This window comes from Cebidichthys violaceus, unplaced genomic scaffold (genome assembly GCF_023349555.1).
Source record: "Cebidichthys violaceus isolate CVI_PGR_0920_01 unplaced genomic scaffold, fCebVio1.0.p SCAF_16, whole genome shotgun sequence".
NCBI lineage: Eukaryota > Metazoa > Chordata > Actinopteri > Perciformes > Stichaeidae > Cebidichthys > Cebidichthys violaceus.
In genome coordinates this window covers 4322613-4349122 of record NW_027176329.1, presented here as the reverse complement: position 1 = coordinate 4349122, position 26510 = coordinate 4322613, and the positions used below count along the sequence as shown (strand labels likewise).

Sequence of the window (26510 nt, the reverse complement as noted above, 5' to 3'; positions counted from 1 at the left end):
TTCTGTGACTTTTATTTTGTGACTGTCTGCATATGAGAGAAATGTTTTATATTCGATTATATCACATTCAATACGTATCATTTCATATATATCTTAATAAAAAAGGATGTATGTAAATATGTGTGTGTGTGTATGTATGTGTATGTATATATATATATATATATATATATATACTGTGTATATATATATATATATATATACTGTATATATATATATATATACTGTGTGTGTATATATATATATATATATATATATATATATATATACTGTATATATACTGTATATGATTAGAAAATGCACCCAGTAATACTTAAGGTTAATATTTTTGTTGCACTTCATACAACTTGGCGATACAGTTATTGTGTATTGAAGGTAGTGTGTAGAGGTGTGGTTTTGAGTCACATGACTTGGACTCGGCGGTGCCTGGCAGTAGTCCCATGTTTCAGACGGTGTCACAAACCATCTCTGTGGCCTCGCATGAGCTCAGCCCAAGCTTTCCTGTAGAAGTAGAGATTAGGCTTACGGGTGACCTGTGTACCTGTTCAACAAAGACAAAAAAAACCCGCCAGCATGCAAAACACTTACAGGGACAACACACTATGGCACACTGGAACCGTTATCTTTTCAAACGTTTATTTTGAAAGTAATTGCTGCTTTAAATTTCCTTAAAAAGCAATTTGAGGATTAGTGTCTTGCCCAAGGACACATCGACATGGACAGGAGGATTGCACCGCCGATCCTCTGATTGAAGGACGGCCCCCTCTGAGCCAGCTACCTTGATTTGAGACTTGACCTGGGTCTGCTTGTTCTTGATACAGGATTAGATTTGGGATTTACCTTGTCTTGATAAAATAAGATAATCCTTTATTAGTCCCACAGTGGTGCAGGATTACTGCAGCAAAGTGGATAGTGCCACAGGAGACATCAATACAAATCTGGGACTTTAATTTTTTTAATTTAATGACACTTGATGGTCTTAATGTGAGACTTGACTTGTGACATGTGTTCCTCTCTTGGGACTTACCTGTCTTGACTTGGGACTGTTTGGCTTTGAATTGGGACTTGTTCTTTGACGCAGGATTAGACTTGGTACTTGTCTTGATCTGGGACCTGCTAGCTTCGACTTGGGACAGGTTAGCCTTGAGTTGGCTTAGTTGTCTTAATGTGAGACTTTACTTAGGACTGTTGTTCTTCACTTGTTACCTGTCTTGACTTGGTACTTGTTATCCTTGACTGACGACTTGTTGATCTTGACCTGGGACCTGTTAGCTTTGGCTGGGGACTTTTTGGTCTTGACTTGGTACTTGTTAGCCTTGACTTAAGGTTTGTTTATTTTGACTTGGGACTTGTTTGTGTTGATTTGGGACGTGTTCTTGACTTGGACTTCTTTCCTTCTTTAGAATGAAGAAGGAGCAGAACATGTATAGACATTGTGTTTATGTTCTGCTGTAATGAAAACAGGCCATTCATTTTGATTCACTTCATATGTTGCCTTCAAACAGGATTAAACTGTTTTATCCTGTTTAAATGCCCATTGAGGGTATGCACACAATACATTTTAAATGCACACAATACATTTTAAATGCACACAATACATTTTAAATGCACATAATACATTTTCATCTTACGACCTTATGGCAGTGGGCACCAACCAATAGCAGACCATGAAGTCACTTCTTCAACCTGGCGCTCATTTGCATTGGTTAAAGCTTCCATACATCCAATGAACAACCGATTGACGTATCCAGGAAGTGGTCCAGCACCAATCAGAGAGTCGTCCTAATGACTTGGTCCAACCTCTTGGGTTAGTTGGGTCAACTGACTGCTGCCATTTAAATTGTGTTAGAGGAGTCCCGAGTTGCGAAATTGACCACATTGACTAAGTAACTAAGTATAATGTTTGTTACCAGGACAGGCGGGAGGTTTGTGTTTGTTCTCAATAAGTATTAATAAGTATTAACTTTGTTCTCGTCGCTCACATTGCGGACATGTAAAGTGGAAACTTGTTTTGAACTAGACAACATGAATTAACTTCAGAAACTTCAGTAGCTGGCGAAGCTAGTCAAATGGATAGCTTATAGGTCGTGCGCTGGTAAACATTACCGTAAAGTTTGTTTCTGAGCTGTTTAACAAGACATTTACAAGCGCATCCACTGAACGGCTCGTCATGTCAGCATCCCCAGCAGCAGCCAGCTCATCCCAGCAGCGGGTTAAACGTAGCGGCTCCCCAACAACCTCCAGCTCTTCCTGCAGCAGCAGCAGCAACTCCTCCGCGGTCCGGTTGCAGCCGCCTATCCGCGCCACGGTGCCGTACCAGCTTTTCCGTGGAAGTCAGCACAGCCCAACCCGCTCCGCTTCCTGCTCCTCGTCAGTAGCCGGGAGCAACACAGGACCGACGACGTCCCGTTGCTCCAGTCCCGCCAACCCGGGTGGAAGCGGCTCGGACGGCAGGCTGGTCCCCAGGCAGAGCCTTTCACCACCGGACAGCAGAAGCTCCCCAGAACGCTCTCCCCTCTCGCCTGTTTCCAAAGGTAATTCCGTCCTTCGAAGTACATCCAAGTTGATCTCGTATTGCAACCGTCATCGTTCAGATAGCTGGGTGCTAACTTCTCTGTCACGCCAAGCTAGCTTGAAAAATATGACATTTTGAGGTTTCGGTGATTAATCAACACGATCCTTGAGTTTAAAAACGAGAACCGAGAGTGGGTTCAAACAAACACACGGCACTCTTATGTTCGGCCTATGCCTAGTTCACTGTCTAACGTCACATTTAAATAAAATATCATCTTTAACTATTCCCAACCACCATTCGCCATTAGGCGCCACGTTGTGTTTTGGTGAGAGAAGTTAGTGGACGTGATAGGCGGAGCAGCTAAACAAAATTACATTTTGTATTCAAATGAGCGCACTTTGTAAATTAAACAAGCACCGAATTGTAAAGTGGACAGTCATTGTTCACACAGAAGCTTTGACATGTTTTTTACTCATATAACTTTCCTAATAAGCCCGAGCGCCTATAAATGTCGTGTTTTCCTGAGCGAGATTCAGCTCTGTTACTACGACGTTACTCTGCTTATCGGGGCGAGATGTTCGGCTAGTTGTCTATCTTTCTAAATGGCTCATAATACAGACGGGATGTGATCATTGACGCTGTAACGTTACACATCGACAAGGTGCACAATACACTCGGAAAACATTTTTAACATATTTCCTCAATAGCATAATATCGGTAATATGTTTTTTAGCACATTAGAGATGTGAGGCTGTTTTTGGCGCAAGTTATTATTTCCAGTGTGTTCTAATTGCGATTATAATTGTATAAATGACGGTTGTCGTTCTTGCATTACACTGTCATTACCCTTGCTACGATGAGGTAAACACGTCAGGCTATGGATGCCTGTGTGGGTGATGATGCAGCTACTCTGTCGAAGATAAACAGGGCTCACTGCTCTACGTTATACGGATGATTGGCCAGCTTTACAGAATCTAATATGAGCACCGAAGGCTTCTCAGTAAGCCTTTACGTTTAGGTTGTTTACCGTCATTGAAACGGGAAAAATAAATGTCGTCAGCTGTTGGCTCTGTGGCAACATTGGGGCCTAGCAGTCTGTGAGACATAAACACAGGCCAGCCTCCGCTACTACATGCATGCATGTACAAATACTATTTGGCAAACATGAACCAACGACAATATATTGCCGTCTACAAAAAGGGGATGCAATGTTGTTGCATATGCACTCAATTATCTGGTGTTTTTTTGCAATCCAGCAAAGATACATCATCATGGCTACTACGTCGTCACTACACACATTTGTGACGACTCTGTGTTCGCTCTAATGTGTAGCATTTGTTCTGGATGGAGATGTTACATGATATCATTCTATGCGCTTCACTTTGCATCTTTGCACTGCTAGCAGTGGCGTGTTTAGGGCAATGTGATCGGGGGTGGCCAAGGTGGGGCATGAATGTACGCCAGGCTGCCACTGAGCATGGTGTTTTGGACACCTGTCAACAACCAGCACACACACACACACACACACACACACACACACACACACACACAGGGAGGATGTATGGAAGGCTGCTAGTGCCATCACTGTCGGACACATTACACAGATAGATGAGTTCACATCATTTTATTGTCCCGTTCATGTTACTGGACATTTTAGTCTGTTGCGATATCCTTGTGGTCATTAGTCACTTACGGTATTTTAAACAGGTCGATACAAAATATTTAGTTGCAATAAACAACATATTCATACAGTGTCTCCCACAGGATTTGGTGAGACCGTGGTGGGTGGCCCGGGGGCGTTGTCCCTCAGAAGAAGACTTTGTACATTTCAAAGTAAAATGCATCAATAACATTAAAAAGCTAGAGCTGTGACAGAACTTTGTGCTCTTGTCAACAAATTTTTTTCACATTGCTTATATATATATTCATATATATGAATGGTTACGATCACAACTTACTTACGATGAATATGTAGAACAGGATGTACGGCTCTGAGGAAGACTGTGACATTAGGCTGTTGAAGAGTGTACTCAGGTTGACCATTGTGATTTTACTAATTAGCACTCCTTCAGCTAGAGAGGAACCAATCAGTGAAGGGTCCTGCTGTGGTCTTTGTTGGAATAATGACTTGTAATCACATGGCTCTCTTTGGTACATTATTACAGATATATATATATATATATATATATATATATATATATATATATATATATAATTAGGAATGTGCAAGTTAACACGCTATTATTGCGTTAATTAATTAACGCCGACAATTATTTTATCGTGCATTAACGCATTTTTTTTTAATTATTATTATTAAGCGGACATTTTTAACACAAGAACCCGGCAGCGAGCAGTGAACAGCTTTGTTCGTCTCGTTACAGGATCAAACGTGACAATATCAAAATACATATTGTCGTGTTTTTAAATAAACATATAAGCACGTGAGAACGAACTGCTCTTAACTGCAACTCTTCATAAGCATAACTTCACATGCACTGCCTACAGACTCCCTCCAGGGTCACATGCGTCACCTACATTCCCCTGGGTCCTAAGTCCCTCCATGTACAGCTTCTTATCACCCTCTATGTACCAACGTACATTTATAACTAATACTACACATAGTACACAGTAATCAGCATTGCACATGTGTCTGACCAACATACCAAAAAAAGCAAAAAATAAGTGATTCATTTAAATTATTTTTAAAGTTGTTTTGTTTGGAATATGTATAATAAGCATATCATTTAGTTATCACTACTGATAATTTAACAAACAAGAAAAAAACATGACAGATAGTTTTGCAGTTTTCAAGCTGTATATTTCAAATTGCATCTGTCATGAAAATAAAGTTGTGAACACTGGCTCAATATCTATGATCAGAATCATTATAACTGTATTATAACTGCTACTGTGTAAAGGAATACTGCTGTTAAAAAGAACCTGATTTGTTTAAAGTGTGCAAACCAAATGTTATTGCACTTTTGTTCATATAGCAGTACTTTTTAAATAATACACTACTTTTGAATTCATTATTGATCTTTGCGCAAAACAATGCAATTAATCACCATTAAAAATTGTAATCGTTGCCCAGCACTAATATAAATGCATTATATAATGCAATATAAATGCATTATATGTGAACAGATAATGCAGATAGAGAGACTTGACAAGGTTAATCCTCTATAACTGAATAAAATGATGAATTTCTGTCATATTTGTTGGACAGTGCAGGAGAAAGGTGGCTGATGTTGGGACCGTATTTAAGAAGAACATGCAAAATGTCTGACAGGCATTTTTGTTTTTTTACCATAACCAGCATTATTTTCATCTGGGACTCCTTCCATTACAGTATATAGACGACCTACATATTTTAAAGAAAAAAAATTCTTCCTCGCATTTTGAACCACCTGCATTGTATTTTCATCATGTACGTATATTCTGCTTGGCTATTAACACTTCCACAGATTTTATTTAGACTCAGTTTAGAGATAACTGATAATTGATTGTGACAAATTTCTTTAAAGCTAAATTTGCAAAGAAAATAATGAGTTTCAGCTTCTCAATCAGTAATATTTGCAAGATTTCTCGATTATATACTGACTGTTTTTGGGGGTTTTGGACTGTAGGTCAGACAAAACAAATCATTTCAAGATGTTTTTCTAGACTAAATAACTAATTTACAAAATGATCAGCAGAATATTCATTAGCCTTATTTCAAACATTACGTTTCTAAATGTACAAAATTTGAACTGGATGTGAAAGAGTGAATCTGTGATTGCTGGAATTTATTTTGACGTGAAATGTAAAAATGCTGGTATGACCAGACGTTATCTTGGCTAATGCTAAAGTGTTTCACTGTCATGATACTGTAATACAGAAGCTATAACCTTCACAGTATTATTATCTGTGAGGAGGCGCATCATTTCATTTCACTCAACCCGCCTTACTTTAAACTTTCCACTGCCATTCATTGTGTAGGCGTGAGAAAAGCAGAGAGCGACAGTGTAATATTGTGTGACATACAGTGACACATTCTGTACATAGAAACCTGTGCACCGGTCCTTTAACTAGAGCCCTCTGAATAATGTATGAGCCCCCTGGTGGGGTTCTGTCTCTGCGGTTTGAGATGGTCGAATGACTCAAAGTCGTGCTGGATGACCTTGTTATCCCACAGATGTAGTCAGCATCAACCAAACGTGGGAATGAACTCCCACAGTCCAGACGGGCTCTGATCAGCCGGAGCTAACGCATAAATCACTCCACTGATTGTCCAGAAATGTTCTGTAATCGGCACAGAATGATGCAAACGTGTTGCTAAAACCTCTAAGGTCTATTGAAATGTCATTGAAAGTTGCTAACAGTACAGCGTGACTCTAGAAACACGTATGGCTGCGTTGGGAAACTGTCTGTTGTAATGCAGCTGGAGGCCTTTTACATCAATATTCATCTCTAATATCTATTTATGTCTCCTTCAAACTACTGGGTTTATTCAAGTTTCTCACCAACACTACATTTTTCAATATTACAATTAAACACATCATAATGTTCTAATTTACCTTTTACCCAATACTGATTGTCACTGAACAGAGCCTGAACGCGCCATAATGTAACCGAACGGAACCTTCGTTTGTTAGCCGTTAGCGATGCTGCCGTCGTCAATTTAAAAACAAATCTATTGTTCTCATTTCACAATCTAACCAGTTACAACGCATACGTTATGGTTGGAAGGACTATGGCTGTTGGCAGCTGTTTATTTTCTTTGGATTGTACGTTTTTCTTTTGTGCGGACGATTGAGCTAATATGAGCTAACATCAATCGACACGTGTTGCCACGGTAAATATTCTCATATATAGCAAAAACTATCATGCAGCCCTATCACTTGTAATTACAATAACTGTGATATAAAGTGACATACAGCTAAATATCCTAAAAAAACTAAAAATTCCATGAATAAGAGCTTTCTTGTTTTTACACTAGCAGTACCTGTTTTCAGCACTACGGCTCAGAATATCCTTTCAACATAGGTAACGGTAGTTGTTATGTCCCTGGTACACTGATCTCCATTCATACACAGATATTTAGCATCTGTGTTTCTGAGTAGCTCTGCTTATAATGGAAATAACGACACATGAGAGCGAGCCTAGCTAAGTCATCAACGACGCAATAAAAAAGAAATTTATGAAAACCGTCAAACTGAGCAAAAAAAACCCAAGTCAAAAAGAGTGAATGGAAACCACTGTTAAATAGTTCAAGCGCCAAAATTAAAAGTACTTAAAATAATTTAGAATTATTCACATTTTTGATCAGATATCTTAGTCATTCTATTAGTCATCAGATCAGTCCATATTTGTTGTGTACTGTTGATCTTATTTAACCAACGGAATGCTGACAAGCTGTTTTTTCAGAATAGCTGTGGCTGGTTTAGTTGGGCCGATTGTGGAAAACAGTAGCTGGCTATATGTCCATATAGTTCACACAGCCTGACTGATGATGTCTGATCAACACCGTCATCAGTTTTAAAGCTGGTGTTTTTCATTAAAAAGTAGTTCTCGTTCATAGCAACTTTGTCGTTACGGCTAACGCTTATAACAACAATTTGCTAACCAAGGTAGTTGCTGAAATTTGTGAACACAGTGATGATAACGTTATAATTTACCTTTTAAATTAACAGAGCCTGAACGCATCATGGTGTAACTGAATGGAACCTCCGTGTGTCGGCTGTTAGCTCTGGTGCTGCCAACGTTGCTAGCTCTTTCTACACTGACTTGTTGTTCACACTGTAGCATCATCAGGGATCTCCTGATAGCATATTGTTATTAAATATCGGCTTTGTGTCACACTATGGTGGTTAAGCTGTGTAATTACTGTGTAATTACCTTGCTTATTAACCGATGGGGGTGTGGGGTCACGGATCAACTCCGGTCCTTTACACCACTGGCTGACATTCATTGCAGCAGTGATTCGGTTTCAGTCGGCATCAGAAGGCTGGTCTAGAAAAAGTCCTTCTGAAGAGGAGCTACCTTTGTTGAGCTACTTAAGTCTAATTTAGTCCCCTTAGCGTACCTGTAAGCCTGTGGATCAGTGTCCTACCAGAAGACGCCAGGTTAGTAGAGGAGCACTGGGCCGATGAGGCACCATGTGTGAGCACGCTTCCTTCTTTTGCTCTCTGAACGTGACGATGTGGCGTTTATAAAACGTGTTTCTCAGGACGATGACGACTGCACTCCTTTTTATTTTGATGGAAGGCTTTGGTTTTATGACCCAGTGAAATAACAAAAATCAAGTTTTTTTATACTAACATACCTATTCTATGGTTTGTTCTATCATATTCCACTGTCCATTTTAATATTTTTACTTTTACGTCTTACACCATACAGCATTGTCATGCACCAATCGCCAAGCCACATTTCTTGTCTGTGCAAACATAGTTGGAAACAAGCCGTTTCTGATTCCTCGTCTGTTAAACGAATTTGAATGTTTGATGATCAAAGGAGGCTGAGGGTGACTTGCTAGCCACACCGATCATACAACACGGCACGTCACCGTGGATCAACAGAGCAAAATAGAAAGAGACAGGATGAGATGTCTTTTTCTCTCACCCTGACTCTCTGCGTGATGCTGGGCAGCAGTTGTACAGGACGTTTAGTTATTGGTACAGGGAGCTTTTTACCAGTTTAAAGCGCACCCGAAACCAAAACGGTGAGCCAAAAGAAGCAAAAAGCTGCATAGAGCCGCAGCTGTACGTGCTGATTCTCTGTCACTGCTAGTGTTCCTATTTCATAGAGCTAACGTTGCTCTGTCTCTCATCTTGTCTCTTGTCTTTTTGTCTGTGCAGTCGACAGGACAAAATCCCAGCAGGTACGGAGCTCGGGGACCGTTTGGCGAACTTCCTCCCTGGGCACTATTGCTGGACCCTACCTCACTGGGCAGTGGCCTCGTGACCCCCATGTGCACTACCCATCTTGTATGAAAGATAAATCCACACAGGTGAGACACAACCCCCCACACCCGTCTTCCCTACGATCCTGTCCCCTACAGAGAAGAAGAGGAAAGAGAAGGCAGAGGCATTTATTTATTACAGTTCTGAGTTGGGCAGTTGATACACTCCCAATACAATAATAATACCAGCTTATTAATCATTAAGAGTTGATGTATGAACAGCCTGTGATGTTGCAAAAGCTGGCTGTCTGGGTTCTGGTCCTTTTCAGTCCTGGTTTCTTGTACTGATGAGGGGAGATTTCGTATATCGTCTTAAAATCAACTAATCGATAATTTGACAAACTCGTATGAGCGTTAGTTGAACTTTAACACATGCTCTTTGGTGGAATGTGTGTTTGCAGACGCTTAGATGATGAATCTGATTTTTTCTGTACATTTGTTTGCTAGTTAGAGCCACGTTGTTACCTTCCATGGGTTCTGCTGATACAGCTCAGAGCGGGAATGTGCAGCCGGCGAGCGGCTTTAATCTTCTTGTTTTATTTGAAATTGATTCGAACAGGAACATGCAAAGAACACACGTGACTCCTGAGGGACCTAACCCTAAATTGCTCCCGAAGGCCGTCCCATCAGTGTGTGCGGTAAAGCGCTTTGAGTGGTCGGAAGACTAGAAATCAAGTCCATTTTACTTCTTTACTTGCATAAGACCTTTCTGAAGACTGGAGAGCTGCACCCCATGGGGGAGATCTTTATCATCCTCTTCAGTTTTCAGTGAGGACTGCATTTGTCACCACCGCTAGCAGTCTTTATAGGTCACATGTCTACCAGCACTGGACTCTGCAGGATTTAGAATGTTTTTGAGGACAGTAAAGACATCAGTTTATCCGTTCTTGATCTTAATCTGTGCCCACACCTTCCTGCCCCGTGATCTCCACACGCTGGTCTATACTTCCTGTTTCTCCCAGGCTGTGTGACATTTACCACCTACACATCTGCGGAGCTTCAAAAGCCGGATGAAGCTCCCAGTTTATTATTAACTATTCAAGTGATACAAAGGCATGATTGTGAGAGTCTGTATGTGTGGCGCTGCCGCCTGACAGATGTTTGTATTGCATGGATGTCTTTCACAACTAAGCTTTGTTAAACTTGCATGTGGCACGGTAGCGCGAGCCACGAGCACCACAAAGGAGTTTATACCAGACTGAGTATAAGAAGTGGACGTGGTCATGGTGACGTCACTCATTGGTTTGTGGACTGATGTTTTGAAGCCTCGAGTTCGGCGATTTTGCCATCTTGGAATACAGCTGTCGCCGTCTTTGTTTTTTGCAACCAATGAACAGAAGTGACCATATTTGGAATGTGGAGGAGTGATGTAGAGACGCCGTATACAGCTCTGGTAGCTGTAGCGACCTGTCAATCACAGTAAGCCCCGCCCTAAAGCATATTCTGTTTTAACGTCTTTTTTACTCTAAAAGGCACAGTCATTTACTGAATGAACACCGTGCTGTATTGAAGAAACTACCAAGCGCATGCCATAATTACATCATTTTCTGTTGCGCACACCTGCCGGCTTTCCTGTGTAGAGTGTAAACTAAGCTGTTCTCCTGCCTGCTTACTTTCATAGTCCATCAGTCATCAACCTGGGGAAAGAGTCCGTGAGAACGCCGTTGATCTGACTCGGGTCTGGGTTTGCTAGTGGTGGTAATGAGTAGCTGTGATGTTCTTTTCAGACTCCTGGATGTTGGAGTGAGGAGACGAGAGAGAAGAGGAGTACCCACCAGCGCTCTGCGTCCTGGGGCAGTGCCGACCAGCTCAAAGAGGCATGGCACTGACACGGACACACAGACAAACACACTGAGGTTTACCGTCACAAGAATGACTTCATTCGACAGTTTTAAAGGGAAACTCCAACAGTTTTATACATCAAACTTTTTGTTTTATTTTTTGAGTTGTTGGGGAGATTACTTTTTTATCCATCTACCTAAAGATTATTTTTGAATTACCTGATTAATATAATTAATTTACCTAAAACTTGTCTTAAATAATCCAGTTCCTTGAAAATGTTTACGTTGCTGCTGCTGAAGTCCTCTCAAGATACCGGTTCAGTGAGGAAACTGTTGTGGAGCTGAACGGGCAGATCGGACCAACAGTCTCTTTTTTCCTCTCTGTGAAAAAAAGTTGATCCTTACTGTCCATTATTTTATCTCCTAATATTTGGTCATATTGCTCCATTCATTTTGCCAACACGTTTTTCTCAAAAGAGGAGGAATTAGAGCTTCTCTGCTGAGTCACAATGAGTGACGTTAAGCTCACTAACTGACTTTTTAGCAAGCAAACAATGTCACGTTTGGTTAAGGAATACAGAGCAGCCCTATGTTTTACAGCCTACTTACTAAGTCAGCATACAAATGTATTTATTTTATGTTGGGTGAGCGATCTCCATATGAATTAAACTCTATTTCATTTTGGTTTAAACTTGGATTTACTAAAAGAAAAGTCATTTTTAATTGTCTAATTTTAAACCTGGTGCTACTTGTTGGTGCAAACAGGCGGCAACCTCCGGTTCTGCTCAATGAAGCCAATGCCGAAGTGTCTTAAAACTGCATTCTCTCTAGTGACCAGCAGGGGGCGACTCCTCTGGTCGTATAGAAGTCTATGAGAAAATGACTCTACTTCTCTCTTGATTTATTCCCTCAGTAAACATTGTAAACATGAGTTTATGGTCTCAATCTCTAGTTTCAAGTCTTCTTCAATACAGCATGATGTTCATTTAGTAAATTATGGTCCATTTAGAGTCAAACAGACCATAAAGCAGAGTATGCTTTAGGGCGGGGCTACCTTGTGATTGACAGGTCTCTGCAGCTACCAGGGCCATATACAGCGTCTCTACTGCACTCCTCCACAGTCCAAATATGGTCACTTCCTTTCACTTTGCAAAAAAACAAAATGGCAAACTCAAGGCTTCAAAATGCTTTAGGGCGGGGCTTACTGTGATTGACAGGTTGCTGCAGCTACCAGAGCCGTATACGATGTCTCTGCGCCAATCCTCCACATTCCAAATTTGGTAACTTCCGTTTATCTGTGGCAAAGAAAACAACATGGCGACGTCCTGAATACAAGATGGCAACGGAAAAATCGCTGAACCTGAGGCTTCAAAACATCAGTCCACAAACCAATGAGTGACGTCACCATGACTACCTCCACTTCTTACATACAGTCTATGGCTACAGTCTGTGCTGCTATCCTGCAGCCTGCAAAAAAGAGGTTGTTCCACCAGGATGGATGGCCTATTTCTTCTGTTTTCTTAGAGTAGAGGTTGAACTGAGAGGCGGGCCTCCTCAGGGAGACGCAGAAGCTGAAGGAAGGGAGGGAGGGAGGTGAGGCAGAGATACTGTTTGAGGTGAAAAGGACAGGTGCATGCTGGTCTTCTAAAAAAGTTATTGTAGTTTGGCTCGCTCAGCAACACCGTCAGCAGCTGGAGCAAAAATCACACTCCTTCTCGTACTCTCAACTCAGTCAAATCAGGAATAAAATCCGCTTAGAAATCATTGAAAAAAAGATTTATAGTATCTCCAGAACTTAACTGAGAATCATCACGTTTTTAAGTTTGCTTCAGTATCAAAGTAATCCAGTGATAATTGTCCATCAGTACATTGCAAACAGGAGTTGCTAATAGCTAATTCTGCATACTTTAGATGGTGCCAATTTCACAAAGTATAAACTAAAAAAACTCTAAAAGGATTATTCTTCCTGTTTACATCCCCCATGGGAAACTGTTGAAACGTGTTAGAGTTTATTTTTTGCCTTTATTCTGATTGAAAGTCTCCTTACTCAGTTGAACGTTCACCAGGGCTATGCATGTGGAAGTCTTAGAGTATGTTGAGATATTCTCACTCTCATCTTCAACCGCTTATCCGGGATCGGGTCGCGGGAGCAACAGCTCCAGCAGGGGACCCCAAACTTCCCTTTCCCGGGCCACATCAGCCAGCTCTGACTGGGGGATCCCGAGGCGCTCCCAGGCCAGTTTGGAGATATAGTCCCTCCACCTGGTCCCGGGCCTCCCTCGGGGTCACCTCCCAGCTGGTCGTGCCTGGAATACCCCCCTAGGGAGGCGCCCAGGTGGTATCCTCACCAGATGCCCAAACCACCTCAACTGGCTCCTTTCCACGCAAAGAAGCAGCGGCTCTACTCCGAGTCCCTCACGGATGACCGAACTTCTCACCCTATCTCAAAGGGAGATGCCAGCCACCCTCCTGAGGAAACCCATTTGGGCCGCTTGTACCCGCGATCTAATTCTTTCGGTCATGACCCGGTCCACATGACCATAGGTGAGGGTAGGAATGAAGATCGCCCGGTAGATAGAGAGCTTTGCCTTACGGCTCAGCTATCTTTTCGTCACAACGGTGCAGTAGAGCGACTGCAATACCGCCCCAGCTGCTCCGATTCTCCGGCCAATCTCACGTTCCATTGTTCCCTCACTCGCGAACAAGACCTTGAGGTACTTGAACTCCTTCACTTGGGGTAAGGACTCATTCCCTACCCGGAGTGGGCAATCCACCGGTTTCCTGCTGAGAACCATGGCCTCAGATTTAGAGGTGCTGATCCTCATCCCAACCGCTTCACACTCGGCTGCGAACCGATCCAGTGAGTGCTGGAGGTCACAGCCCAATGAAGACATCAGGACCACATCATCTGCAAACAGCAGCGATGCAATCCTCAGTCCACCTGTAACCACTCCTCCCCATGACTACGCCTTGATATCCTGTCCATGAATACCACAAACAGGATTGGTGACAAAGCGCAGCCCTGGCGGAGGCCAACCCTCACCTGAAACGAGTCCGACTTACTGCCGAGAACCCGGACACAGCTCTCACTTTGGGCGTACGTCGGATGTTGAGATACTTGTTTTTTTTATCCACGTTCTCATCTCTTGGTGACATTGTTGATTATGACATGGTGAATTCTTTTAGAGCGATCAGATTTCTATGTGGCAGAGGTGATGAAACTGACTTTCTTCAGCCTGTATAATCTTGTTTGGTCTGCGTGTCTTTACGGGGCTGACGGTTTATAGCCCCTCTCAGCTCCACCCTGCTGATACTCGACAGCAGCAGGGAGGTGGCAGATAATGCTATCTCACCCTTAACTGCCCACTTCCCCTCTTTGCAATGGCCAAGACACGCTGCAATTCACGGCCAGCCCAAGTCCCAGCTGGCTCTTCTGCAGCAGAGGGAACAATGAGGGCCAGCCGGATGACAGCTCAGTCCTCACTAATGTGTGCACGGGCACATTACTGAGTTACAGGGGCTGCAGAGGACACAGATTCCACAGATGTCAATAGACGCGCTGCAAGGAGGAGGAGAGGGGACGGACCTGAGCAGTGCAGATGCTTAAAAGAACTACAGAAATATCAGCAGGGATAATGCATAATCAGTCTCATCATGACAGTATGTCAGGTGTGTCAAAGAAAACTCTGTCTTGTTCTGTCATAGTTGTGTCAAAACAATAATGATACCCAGTGGCTCCTAATGTCTGCTGATGTGTTTGACACACTAATTTAACCAGGCAGTGAGATGCGAGGCTATTTTTATTTGGTCTCATTCTCACTTAAAGGTGCTAGATTTGATACTCGGAGCATTACTAGAGCATCACACCTTACGGTGTAGCACCCTCCGGTCCCCGAAAACATTATCTCTGTCAGCACTGTTTGCACTGTTAGCTCCGTTAGCTACTAGCCTCTAGCTCAACCATCACCATGTTGAGAGCCCTGTGGAGACAACGGATATTTCTCTGAATTTCTAAATTTCTAAAAACCGTTGTAGTTTTTGCATTTAGTAGCAGCATAGATACTGATGCATCATCATGTATCAATGGTAAAGTATCCAACCTGAAAACTGTTTGTGTTTAAATTAAAGATAGTGTTGCTGAGACTGGACACACTGCTGTTTAATGTCAGCTCTAACTGTGTGTTATACACACTCGCGCTCCACTGTCTGTTGCAGAAAACCTGAGAGGTGCAGGACTCCAGTGAAGGCCCAGTGGAGGCTGAGAGGGAAACAAGAACTTGCAGGACTGCACTGTGTAACTGGTTCAGTGCCCCACACAAAGGGATCACATAACGGCCATTTCAGACAGAGCCCGCATTGATTGAAGCACTGCGTGTGTTGTGTTTCTACAGTAAAGAGGGCCAGTGTCAGAGCTGTGTGAGGGAACATGTTTAGACGTGTCCTGGAGTCGGCTTACTGGTGCACAGTGGAAAGCTGGGACTTCCTTCTGTGTCTGACAGACACACACACAGCAGGCTAATTCAGATAAACAGTGTAACCAGGTTTAGAGGCTAACTTCTACCATTGTCTACACATTAGCAACACTGTTTTTATTTTCATTTCATAGGGACTTAAAAAAGATTCAGATACATAAAGATACACCACTATCTTTACATTTATAGAACTGAAAGTTTTAGTTGAAAAGTAGTCACTCTCTCTGGGACTGCGAGTGTTGCTTGAGAAAGTGAACATTAACCAACGGGACGGCTGACTAGTTAGCGGGCTAACGTCTTGACCGTCTCCAGAGCTAGCTATTGAGCTGGCTAGTGTGCGGAGCTCCCGCCTGCTCTCCTCCCGGCAAAGTAGTCTCGCCTTGAGTGGGGCAGAGGGACCGTTGGATCCAGTGCTGGCCCGCTGTTGGGCTCATTTTCTGTAACCGGTGAAGCATGAAAGCAAGGTGGAATCAGCAAAGTAGCTAGCTAAGCAGCCAGCCGCTAAGTTAGTAACATTTAAGAACATAATGCTTTATTTGCACACTGTTATCACAGTGTAGGAAAGCACATGGCTATTGTCAAGAAAGTGACAACTTTGATTGGATCATTTTCTGTAACCAGTGTTGCATAAAAGCCACTATGCTTTGTTGCCACACTGGCTACAGTAAATAAGTCCAACAGCGGGCCTCTTTGATAGTTTAGCTAATTAGCAACATTTACCTCCATCTCTTTAATAACGTAGCCCGCTGTGGTGCATCAACCGCTATGGCTGAGGAGGTTAGCAGAAGGCTATGCTTTTTAATAGTTAGTCCCATTAATTACTTAGACTGTGGCTGCCCGCCAGAGTCTGTTTTGTACCGCCACAAATTCAGAATGAACCGAAAATATTTTTTCACTCAACAAGTGGGCTGGCTGGCCCTCTCTGTGCGTATTTACTCTGTAGCGGTGTGCAGCGACCAGCTCTAACTAAGCTGTTAGTCTGCCGTCAGTGTGCACCAGTTTTCCACAAAAATATGAAAAGCTCAGAGGTCCCAAGCCTTATTCCTTCTCAGCGTGAAAAGAGCCGGTTGGGTAATGATCTTCATACCTGGAGCAGCAGCTCCTACCACAGTTGCTGAGACATTTTATTATAGAGCTGTGTATGGACTTATATAATATTTAAAATTATAGTAATACTAACTTTCTAGTCCACCTCCTTTTGCTAAATGTTTCTGTCTCTGTCTTCCCCTGCTCTCCTGTTTGATTCCAGCAGATCGCAAAGCTCCGGCTGCAGCTCCAGCGCAGTAAACAAGGAGGACGCCACAGTAAAGACAAGGACCGACTGTCCCCCCTGCAGTGCAGCACCTACAACGCCCTCACCAGCACTACCAACCATACCTCCACAGCCGGCCACACTCAGGTAGTGTTATTCAAGAGTTTGGTCTGTCTGTAGAAAGTAGCATCACTTCTAGGGAGTCTGGTTTGTGTTTGAAATCACAGTTATTGTGAAGTGATAGGATTCACTGACAGAAATGTTGCCCAACAGAATAGAAAAGTAAATTCTAGCTAGCAGCTAATTGTGCTAACAGTGCAAACAACAGCAACATAGCTAACAGTGTTTACCGGAGGGGTGGTGGGCTTGAGCTAGCCAGTGGGGCTGGCTCACATGCACTAACATGCACTGAAAGGCTGCCTGCCAGGCTATGTGGTTTAATAATAGAAAGACTAACTCATTTCAATCCAATGTATCCCTTCATTTATTTAGTTTGACGATTTCCAACAAGTCATGCGTTGGTTTGTTGACTACCGTTATGAAGCCTCGAGTTCTGCGATTTTGTCGTCACCATCGTGACTTTTTGCAATCAGTGATCGTAAGTTACCATATTTGGAATGCGGAAGAGTGACATAGCTCTGGTAGTGACATATCAATCACAGTAAGCCCTCCCTAAAGCATACTTTAGCATACTGGTATGCTAAATATGGTCTGTTTGACTCTAAATGGACCATCATTTACTAAATGCACATCATGCTGTATTGAAGAAGACTTGAATCTAGAGATTGAGACCATAAACTCATGTTTACAATGTTTACTGAGGTAATAAATCAAGGGAGAAGTAGAGTCATTTTCTCATAGACTTCTATACAACCAGAGGAGTCGCCCCCTGATGGACACTAGAGAGAATGCAGCTTTAAGGCACTTCAGTATTGGCTTCACTTGTCAGAATGGAAGGTTACCGCCTGGTTAGCCGCTCTAGCAACTCTCACTAGCACAGCCGATGAAAACCGGTGACCCAGCGCTCCACCAGACAGCTGTGACTCCCAGCTCTGGGTCCAACCTGTGGAACGGCAGCAACAGACAGTCTGCCGATCCGGCAGTGAGTCAGGGCAGTCCTCTGGTATCAGACCCCCGGGGCTGGGGGTTTGTGCTGGCTGGATCTGAATCGCTACAGCTAACTGAAGGTTTACCGTCATTTTCTCATAGACTTCAATACAATCTGACTTCTTTTAGCAACCATAGGAGTCGCCCCCTGCTGGTCGGTAGAGATAATGCAAGTTTTAATATGCATTGGCTTCACTCGGCAGAACCGGAGGCCTCGACTTGCTCACAACTAGCTCACAGGTTTTGCTACAGACGCTTAATGATTCTATGGTGGATACTTTCAAGAGCTCTGATGCTTAACTCATCAGAACGCTGCTAGTTATTAAGCTGTTATTATTTACATTCATCACTAAACCAAATAATCTTTTACTCTGTTGGTCTGGAATCTGATTTATCAATATGAGTTACATGTTGATGAATCATAAACGCATCTTTTTACCCAACTCTGCATTAAATGTATATTTTATTGATACAATAACTTGGAATAATCAGCTTGTTACACAACAATAAACGGCCTCTCAGACAACTTGACTATTAGAAACTGCTGTGCTGGAGAACTAGTCTAACTAGCACCATGATGGGAACAGCGGTCGTGTTTGTCCATTAGAGAATAAAACTGGTCAGATAGGTGCGAGGTGATCAATCTACTCAGCACAGCGTGTTCCCACGTCCTGTGTTGACAGGAAGTTAAATGACAAAATAAGTCGGAGCGCGTCCTCGTTGATAAATAGACGCATTTTTTTCCTGCGGACAACGTTAGAACAGTTCACGTGTGAGAAATGCAATTGAGATTTGTCTGATGATAATATATTTGACAGCACTGCAGTAAATAATTAGCATGTTGTGTTGTTACTCTATCTTTGGACTGAGCTTGAGTTGCAATGATTAACAATGAGTTAACGATTAAATTCATCGCCAACTGTTTTGATAATCAATTTATTGGTTTCCAATAAGTTTCCAATATTTTCTGCTTTCTTTACTCAGCTATGACAGTAAACGGAATATAGTTTAATAGCTCTGGAAAAACCCTGATGGACATTTTATAGACCAAATGACTCGTTGATTAATGGAGAAAATAATCAACAGATTGATGGACAATGAAAATAAAGGTTGGCTGCCATGTCTGCTCGCTACACCTTGAGAACCTGATTTTTTTTTTAATCAATTCCAACGGAGAACACAGTGTCATGTGAGGGCTCTATTGTGCTCAGTCTCCATTGCTCCTATTCATTCCTGTATGGAGTGACAGGTAAACATTTAACTCACATCACTGATCAGCTGTTTCTGCTGTGGGCGTCTTCCTGGATGTATATTGATACTGTCTTTGTATCGGGACAACATTGAACATGGCCAATACCAGCTGACAGAAAACATAAAAAACTAATCCCTGAAGACCTCTCCCCATTTTTCTTTTTGGTTAGATGGGCAGGGCGACTTGTTTTGTTTCCGGTTGGCAACCTCTGCTTCTTCTACTACTCTGTTTAATGGAGGATTACAGCCAAGCGTGAAGCTTAACCTATACCCCTAACTGCTCTAGTTTATTTTCTCACTGTCAACATGAGTGGTAGTTAACCTTCTAAACCCCAAAACCAGCCGTCGGGATGGAAAAGCATACTGTCTTTAAAAAACTACACCATTCATCACAGTCAGAAGCTGTCAAAACGCTCACAATCATCAGATTTCCATCTTTCCGAGGGTCCTTAAACACATCATGTGTGACGAACACTTCTGTCAGAAAAAGAAACCGAAACTAAGTTTAAAATTGTGATATTTCATCAAAAACATTTTATTCTACATGTGTAAAAACTCGCACCGAATTAACCGTTTGAAGTAAACAGATTCTGTAAAAAACATAAAATTATGAGCTGCTTAGCGTAACTAGGAAGCCATGATTGATTCATCTGAGACCAACAGTCACGTGACAACAATTCAGTGAATCTTTGACTGAACTGCAGGCTGCTGAACACAGAGCAGAGAGGAGAGGAAAGGCTGGAAGTAGAGGTTGTAAAAAGTTAAATATTTCAATAAACATAGCACGTCATTTGTTTCCAACATTGGTAACACTTATGGACACTTACAGATTTTGTTCTATCGCAGTCCCTCACTCATTCACGCATACTGGTAAATACAACCCCGTATCATTACGTCAGATTTGGAAACTGTTCTGTACAGGTGGAAAAGGAGGACACACGTTTCTAACACTCTGTCTCTGTGTGTGTGTGTGTGTGTGTGTGTGTGTGTGTGTGTGTGTGTGTGTGTGTGTGTGTTCTGCAGCAGTTTTCCATGTCGAAGTCGGCCCAGATGCCGCTGTCCAACATCACAGTGCCAAAGCCTTCCATCTCCAGGGTGCCCAGCAGCATGGAGGGCATTAACCATGAGCTGGAGAAGGTCTTCATCAAAGATAACGGAGAGAAGGAGGAGCTCAAGGTGGGGCTCTGCTTCATTTTCAATGCATGCACAACCCAGAGTGACTCTTAACTGGACTCCGCTCTGATTGGTCTTCTGTTCCTCCTCTCTGCTGTCCGTCTCCCGTCGGACCCTGCAGTCCCTGGAGGTTCCCGATGGACGGCGGGCGCCCTTCCCTCCTCAGCAGCGCAGCAGCAGCACCCGCAGCGTGGACACCCAGACCCCCTCGGCCCCCGGCCGGTCCAGCAGCTGCTCCAGCCTGTCGCCCTGCCCCTCGCCCGCCTGCCCGCCTGGGTCACACGACGGCAGTCCTTACTCCACAGAGGATCTGCTGTATGACCGGGACAAAGGTAAAGAGCATTAAAAAGTGCTGTTGAAGCAGTGAAATGAAGGGCGGATCCTAGAAAGGTAGGCATCGACATAAATCAAGGGCAGACTGAATAGGCATATGTAAGTTTGTCTGCTGTTCTCTAGAGGTTTAATGCCTGAATCAATAATATTGCTTCATTTGAGTCTATGCTGAGGTAGACAGAAGTTAAGTTTTTTATTTGTGTAGGTGTTAGCATGGTTATTAGGTTATATACAAAATACATACATGGAAATAGGATTAACTGGATTATTGTCACCAGAAATTATAAAAGAAAATACCTCTAAATTATGAGGGAAATATCTGTTTTTCTTTGAGTTTTGGGTTCCTGTTAAAATAATGAAAATAAGTAATTCCTGAAAATGACTTCAGGGCATCTCTGACTATGACTGTGGAGATTCTGACTACATTTTTACTCTATCAAAAAGTAAACAATAATATAAATCCTACCTGTTGGATAGAGTTAAAGGGAATAAAAAGCTACGGAACTTTTCCCAGAGGACGATATTTGATGAAAGATATTAATGAATTAATAATAATAATTATACTGTAGCAGTCACTGGTTTAAATGACAAACGTCATACCATCATACTACTGTTTGTAGCTTGATGGCAGACCAAAATAGAACTGAGCTGTGGTCGGTTTGTGAGCTCTCTGCTGGACCGTGTCTACTCAGCCAAAGATTGTTTATGAGGCAGGAGGAGCTTCACTCTGTAGCACTGACTGTTTCTGTAGTCCCAACAACTCCAACAGAGGGATACGTCTTTAGTTAAAACTCCATCAATATCACATCCACAATGTAATATTATCCACCAGGACCTTCATTCATTAGATCAAGTTAAAAGATTAAGGAGTATCTGTAATAGAATAAACAAATAAAATCGCAACCTTTTTTAAAATACTGCTGTTTCTGTGGTTTGTGGGCCTTTTTTCGCTATAAATTGGTAAATTAGCACTATGTAGACACTAGATTTATGTCATTTGAAGGACTGCCGGTGGAGACTCTTTAAATACAAAGATGTGGGAGAGTGTTGGAATCATTGTGGGTTGTTACATGTGAGTGTTGGATGTGTGGACTGTGCTTCTACGCTGTGTCTCTGTGCTCACAGACAGTGGAAGCAGCTCCCCACTGCCCAAGTTCGCCTCCTCTCCCAAACCCAACAACAGTTACATGTTCAAGCGGGAGCCGCCAGAGGGCTGTGAGAAGATTAAAGCTTTTGAGGAGATGAGGTACAAACTGAAACCCCTCCCTGCTGCCTCAGGAATGTGTGACCCCCTTCACCCACCTGACTTAACTTCCTGTGTTCCTCCGCAGCTCCAGGCAGTCCTCATCAGCGTCGGTCCCCCTCTTCTCCTGCCCCGACAAAAACAAGGTCAACTTCATCCCGACGGGCTCGGCGTTCTGCCCCGTCAAGCTCCCCGGCTCCCTGCACCTCATGCCGGCCTCGGAGCCCGAGGAGGAGGAGGACGAGGCAATCGCCGGCTCGGAGCCCCGGGGGGCCGCCTCGCTCCACGGAGCCCCCACTCAGGTCTCCACTAGCACCAGCACAGACGACGCCCCGGAGGAGCCCGGGTCGCCCTCAGAGACTGCAGACCCCCAGACAGACAGCCCGGCTATCAGCTAGACCGGAGCGGAGCTGGCCTCTGCCCTCCGGGGTCCACCCACCACGACCACCATCCGTCACCACTGACTGTCCCACCCACCAACACCTCCCCCTCCGTCTCTCTGTGCTGACCCCCCTCTATCTCTGCATGACGTAGCAACAATGTCCCGAATAAACCACCACCACCCCGAAGACCCGCCACCTTACTGCATCAAGTCTGAGCTGATGGTCTGCAGGCATCGGAGGGAAGAAACGGAGCACGGTGGATTGGGGGGGGGCATGCATTTTAAAACTGGTAGTATATTTCTAATTAAATTATGTGTTGTGTTCTGTTTCAACATTCACAGTATGAATAAGCTCTCTAAACATATACTATATACACATATATCTCTATGAAAAGAAAGGAAAATGCTTGTTTAAAAAAAAAAAAAAAAAATCCCAAACGGTGTATTGCTGTGTTTATGTACCTAACAGGAAAAAAAAAACAGCTGTACTATTCAGGATTATGTTTACACTATCCAGGTCACATTGTTAAACCCTGTCTAAAAACATGCAATGAGAAAATAATTTGGGCAAAGAAAAGAAAATGGCCTCAAATTGGTTGCACAGTGTCTGCATCTGGCCTCGCTTCAGGTATTTCACAATCAGAGTCTATACTCAGGTAATTTGGAATGTATGTCCATACGAATATCTGCAGCCTGACGAAGCAGAACAGATTGACCGCCATTTAATTCTGTTTGTTTTCTTCTTCTTCTCTCAATCCCAGACAAATCATTGCTCTCTGGTCCAGAGTCTAGTCTGAGACTCGACTCGTGATAGCCGACTGCAGCAGGTAGAGGCTTAAGTAGTGACTGGTGGTGTGTGTGTGTGTGTGTGTGTGTGTGTGTGTGTGTGTGTGTGTGTGTGTGTGTGTGTGTGTGTGTGTGTGTGTGTGTGTGTGTGTGTGTGTGTGTGTGTGTGTGTGTGAGTGGTGTGTGTGAGTGACTTGGATGACATACAGCAGCTGTCTGTGGACTGTGTGATTGGCTCTCCTGAACCTGTTAACCAGAAGTGGACGAGTCAGTCGTACCATCACACGAGGATACAATCAAACTGAAGCAGTTGGTTCTTTAGAGGCGCAGATTGGAGGTTTAGTTGTACGAACGTTTATTCGATGAGTTAAACCTCAGTTTTCTTAGCCAAAGAAGCCGCTTTATTGTGCAACTCAACCCGACTTAATCGAGACTAGAGCCGGAGCGATACTGGTTTCCTGAGGCTGAAATTAGGGTATGAGTTTAAAAAGCAGCAACAATACATATTGACCAACATTTGTTTTTTAACATATTTCTGGATGAGAATCTGTTGAAGTTGGATTATTAAAGAATTCCGACCAAGATAAGTACTGAGCAGGATGTTTCCCATCTGAAAAATCTCTCTAATGGTCTATCAGCAAACCGTTCTTCTGATGCAATGAAATATCAGCTGATGAAATTTGACTGGAAGATGCTTAAGGGCTGTTAAAAATAGAACAAACAAACCGGTTATTGAGGCCAAAATACATCTCTGTGAGTGTATCTAACTTGCTAGTTAGAGTAACAGTAAATGCGTAAATATAAAGTAACACAAGCAGCACGAGCAGAGCGAGAGAGTCATACAATCAGCAAACTGACTCTATATTAGCCACACCAGGCGAAGCAGGGCTGTAGCAGTAACATCTCTTAGGGTATTAAATTGACTAAGAGTGTCTTAATTGATTACGATTTGCAATTCTAAGAGGAAGAATGGGGAATGAACGAGAATTTACATGCACTTCAACCACAGCGCACTTATCTTAAACTCAGAGTATGCTATGGAATGTGCACTGCCTCTGCTGACACACTTAAAGATGGGGTAGGCAGTTTTGGGGGGATGTCATTGAGCAAAAATGCTATAGTAATCTTTCAGCTTATTGTAATTCAAGTGGTTTTCAGGCTTTAGATCTAGCCCATGATGGGAGGTCAGTCACAGGTGATTTCAGAGGGAGAGCGTTCCTATTGGCTGCTCTACAAATACAGTCTGTGCTCGTCCCTTCACATGGCGAAAGCCTGATTCAACGGTGGAATACGCTGCAGGAAAAGTTGCTATTTGCCGGGTGGGAGGGGCTGTATTTTCACATTTTGGCTTTTTTTTCCAGAAAACTGCCTCCCCCAGCGTTAAACGTTAAGCTAACGGGTTGCGATGTCGTCAATTTAAAAATGCTTATACATTAACTTTTGATTTCAGACAGAGCAACGCAGATTGAATTTAAAGTTGTTTCCACATCAAGCAGCAGTTGGCCCTTTAATGCATCGGTCCGGCTCTAATGAAGAAGAAAGAAAGCCAACTAAATATAAATGGGAGGGACATTTTGCATACAGGACTGTGTTTGGAATTCTTTAAGAAATCTAAGTTTGAGTACCAGTAACAAAACAATGCTTTATTGAGCACCTTACTTTGAATATCATTTTTTTTTTTTTTTTTGACAAAAGAAGCTTAAGTTCTCAAATGGTAAAATTAAAAATACACCCTAACCGTAACTGGCAGAATAATGATTTAAAGCTGCACTAATCAATATTTTTTTATGTCTAAAATGGATGAGATGAGATGAAAGGGGTCACTTGTAGAGATGAACCCACAGTGAATTTCACCCAACTCTGGAGCGCTCCTCAGAGCTATGGAGCTTTTTTCAGCCCATATTAGATCATTGTTTGGGTTTTATGGCCCATCCACTCTCTTGGTAAACCAACCACCAAACCGTACACAGACTAAATCAGTGTCTAGCTGGCAAAGAAAATGGATCATTTAGCAGTTAAAAGGTCCAATACCTTCTCAGGAGTCGGTGGTGACCAAACCAGAGCGTAAAGGGAGAGTGAATAGAGGACTTACATTCTTTAGGTAGAAACAAACCTGACACCAGATGAATACTAATGTTGCTCTGCTTCTGCCAGAAGAAATTGTTTGAGAAACCGGTAAATAATATGTTGATGTTGTGTTTCTGCCGCCCCCAAGTGGACAAAAGATCAATAAATACAGCTTTAAACCAGACACCGCTAATAAAAGAATTACAAGTCTGATTAGTAGGAACATTTCTGTACAGTTTTAAATTCTCAGTTCTACGGACACAGTAGCACTTTTCAGTCAGTGCCAGTAAAGGATGGATACCCAGTCGGGAAAACAGTAGATGTAGCCGCACGGTTTGCACAAACTAAAATCAATAAAGCCATACAAGATAGAATTTGCACAACTCTTAACTCCAATCTGCATATCCAAACTGTTTCGATAATCCAGATCATTTCTATTCCATTAAAATGCATTCCGTGAGATTTTCAGCATCCGAGACATAAATAGACTCGTGTTGATCCATTCCTAAAATATCTCTCAGCCTTTTCTGATCGCTGTATGAGACGAGCTGCTGTTCTGAGAGACGCGTGGCTGCAGATCCACTCTCAGATGAAAGGATCCCACTGGCCTGCCTCCCTCTCACTGTCCGTAACCACAGAGTGGTGTAGGCATCTCCATGCCGGCGCCAAGCAGCGAAACCCGAACGTCGCCGTGTCCGTGATCCACGACTTTCACGTTTATTTCGGTATCTGTTGTGCTCGTGGAGTCCCCCGCATTGACGGCCCTTTCATATTTTGTATATATGTGGCTTTTAAAGAGGCGTTGTTTCTGCACCTTACCAAGAGCTATGGCTTCCCCAGTGTCCCACGTATACCTGGCATTGGCAAACTAGATGTGTGCAATAATAGGGTTACAAAAAGCAACGTGTCGTCCGTTCTCCAACACAAGCATCTCATCTTGCATTCCTTCGGTTTTTGAGGCTGGATCGACAAGTAGTGAAGCCGTCAGCTGATACAAAGCCAGCACCGAGAGCCACCAGAGCACATCGCTGGCAGGTCAGAGTGTTCATCGGCTCACCACACGATTCTCCTTGTGTAACCTGCAGTGTCAAAGTTCATGCACAATGGCAATAAATAACAACAAAAAAAACGACTGGTTTTGTCTACGTTTCGGTGTGTGTGACAAGAGAGAATCTCTACTGATGTACAAATATCTCCTGTACAAGGTATTT

The 26510-nt window shown here is 42.9% G+C and overlaps 1 protein-coding gene across 6 annotated transcripts; it reads left to right on the top strand.

The window, feature by feature from the left end:
* The first annotated feature begins 1856 nt into the window (after positions 1-1856).
* On the top strand, positions 1857-26431 carry glcci1a (glucocorticoid induced 1a). 6 transcript variants are annotated; one of them, XM_068710810.1, is made up of 8 exons: positions 1857-2531; positions 9349-9500; positions 11180-11269; positions 16958-17104; positions 20342-20491; positions 20610-20820; positions 21947-22067; positions 22153-26431. In XM_068710810.1, exons 1-8 carry the CDS (start codon positions 2168-2170, stop codon positions 22460-22462), a joined length of 1545 nt encoding a protein of 514 aa, XP_068566911.1. In that variant the 5' UTR covers positions 1857-2167; the 3' UTR covers positions 22463-26431. The 6 variants fall into 6 exon arrangements, with proteins under 6 accessions (XP_068566911.1, XP_068566908.1, XP_068566910.1 ...); XM_068710807.1 differs by having other exon boundaries at positions 20339-20491; XM_068710809.1 differs by having other exon boundaries at positions 16955-17104.
* Positions 26432-26510: the final 79 nt, after the last annotated feature.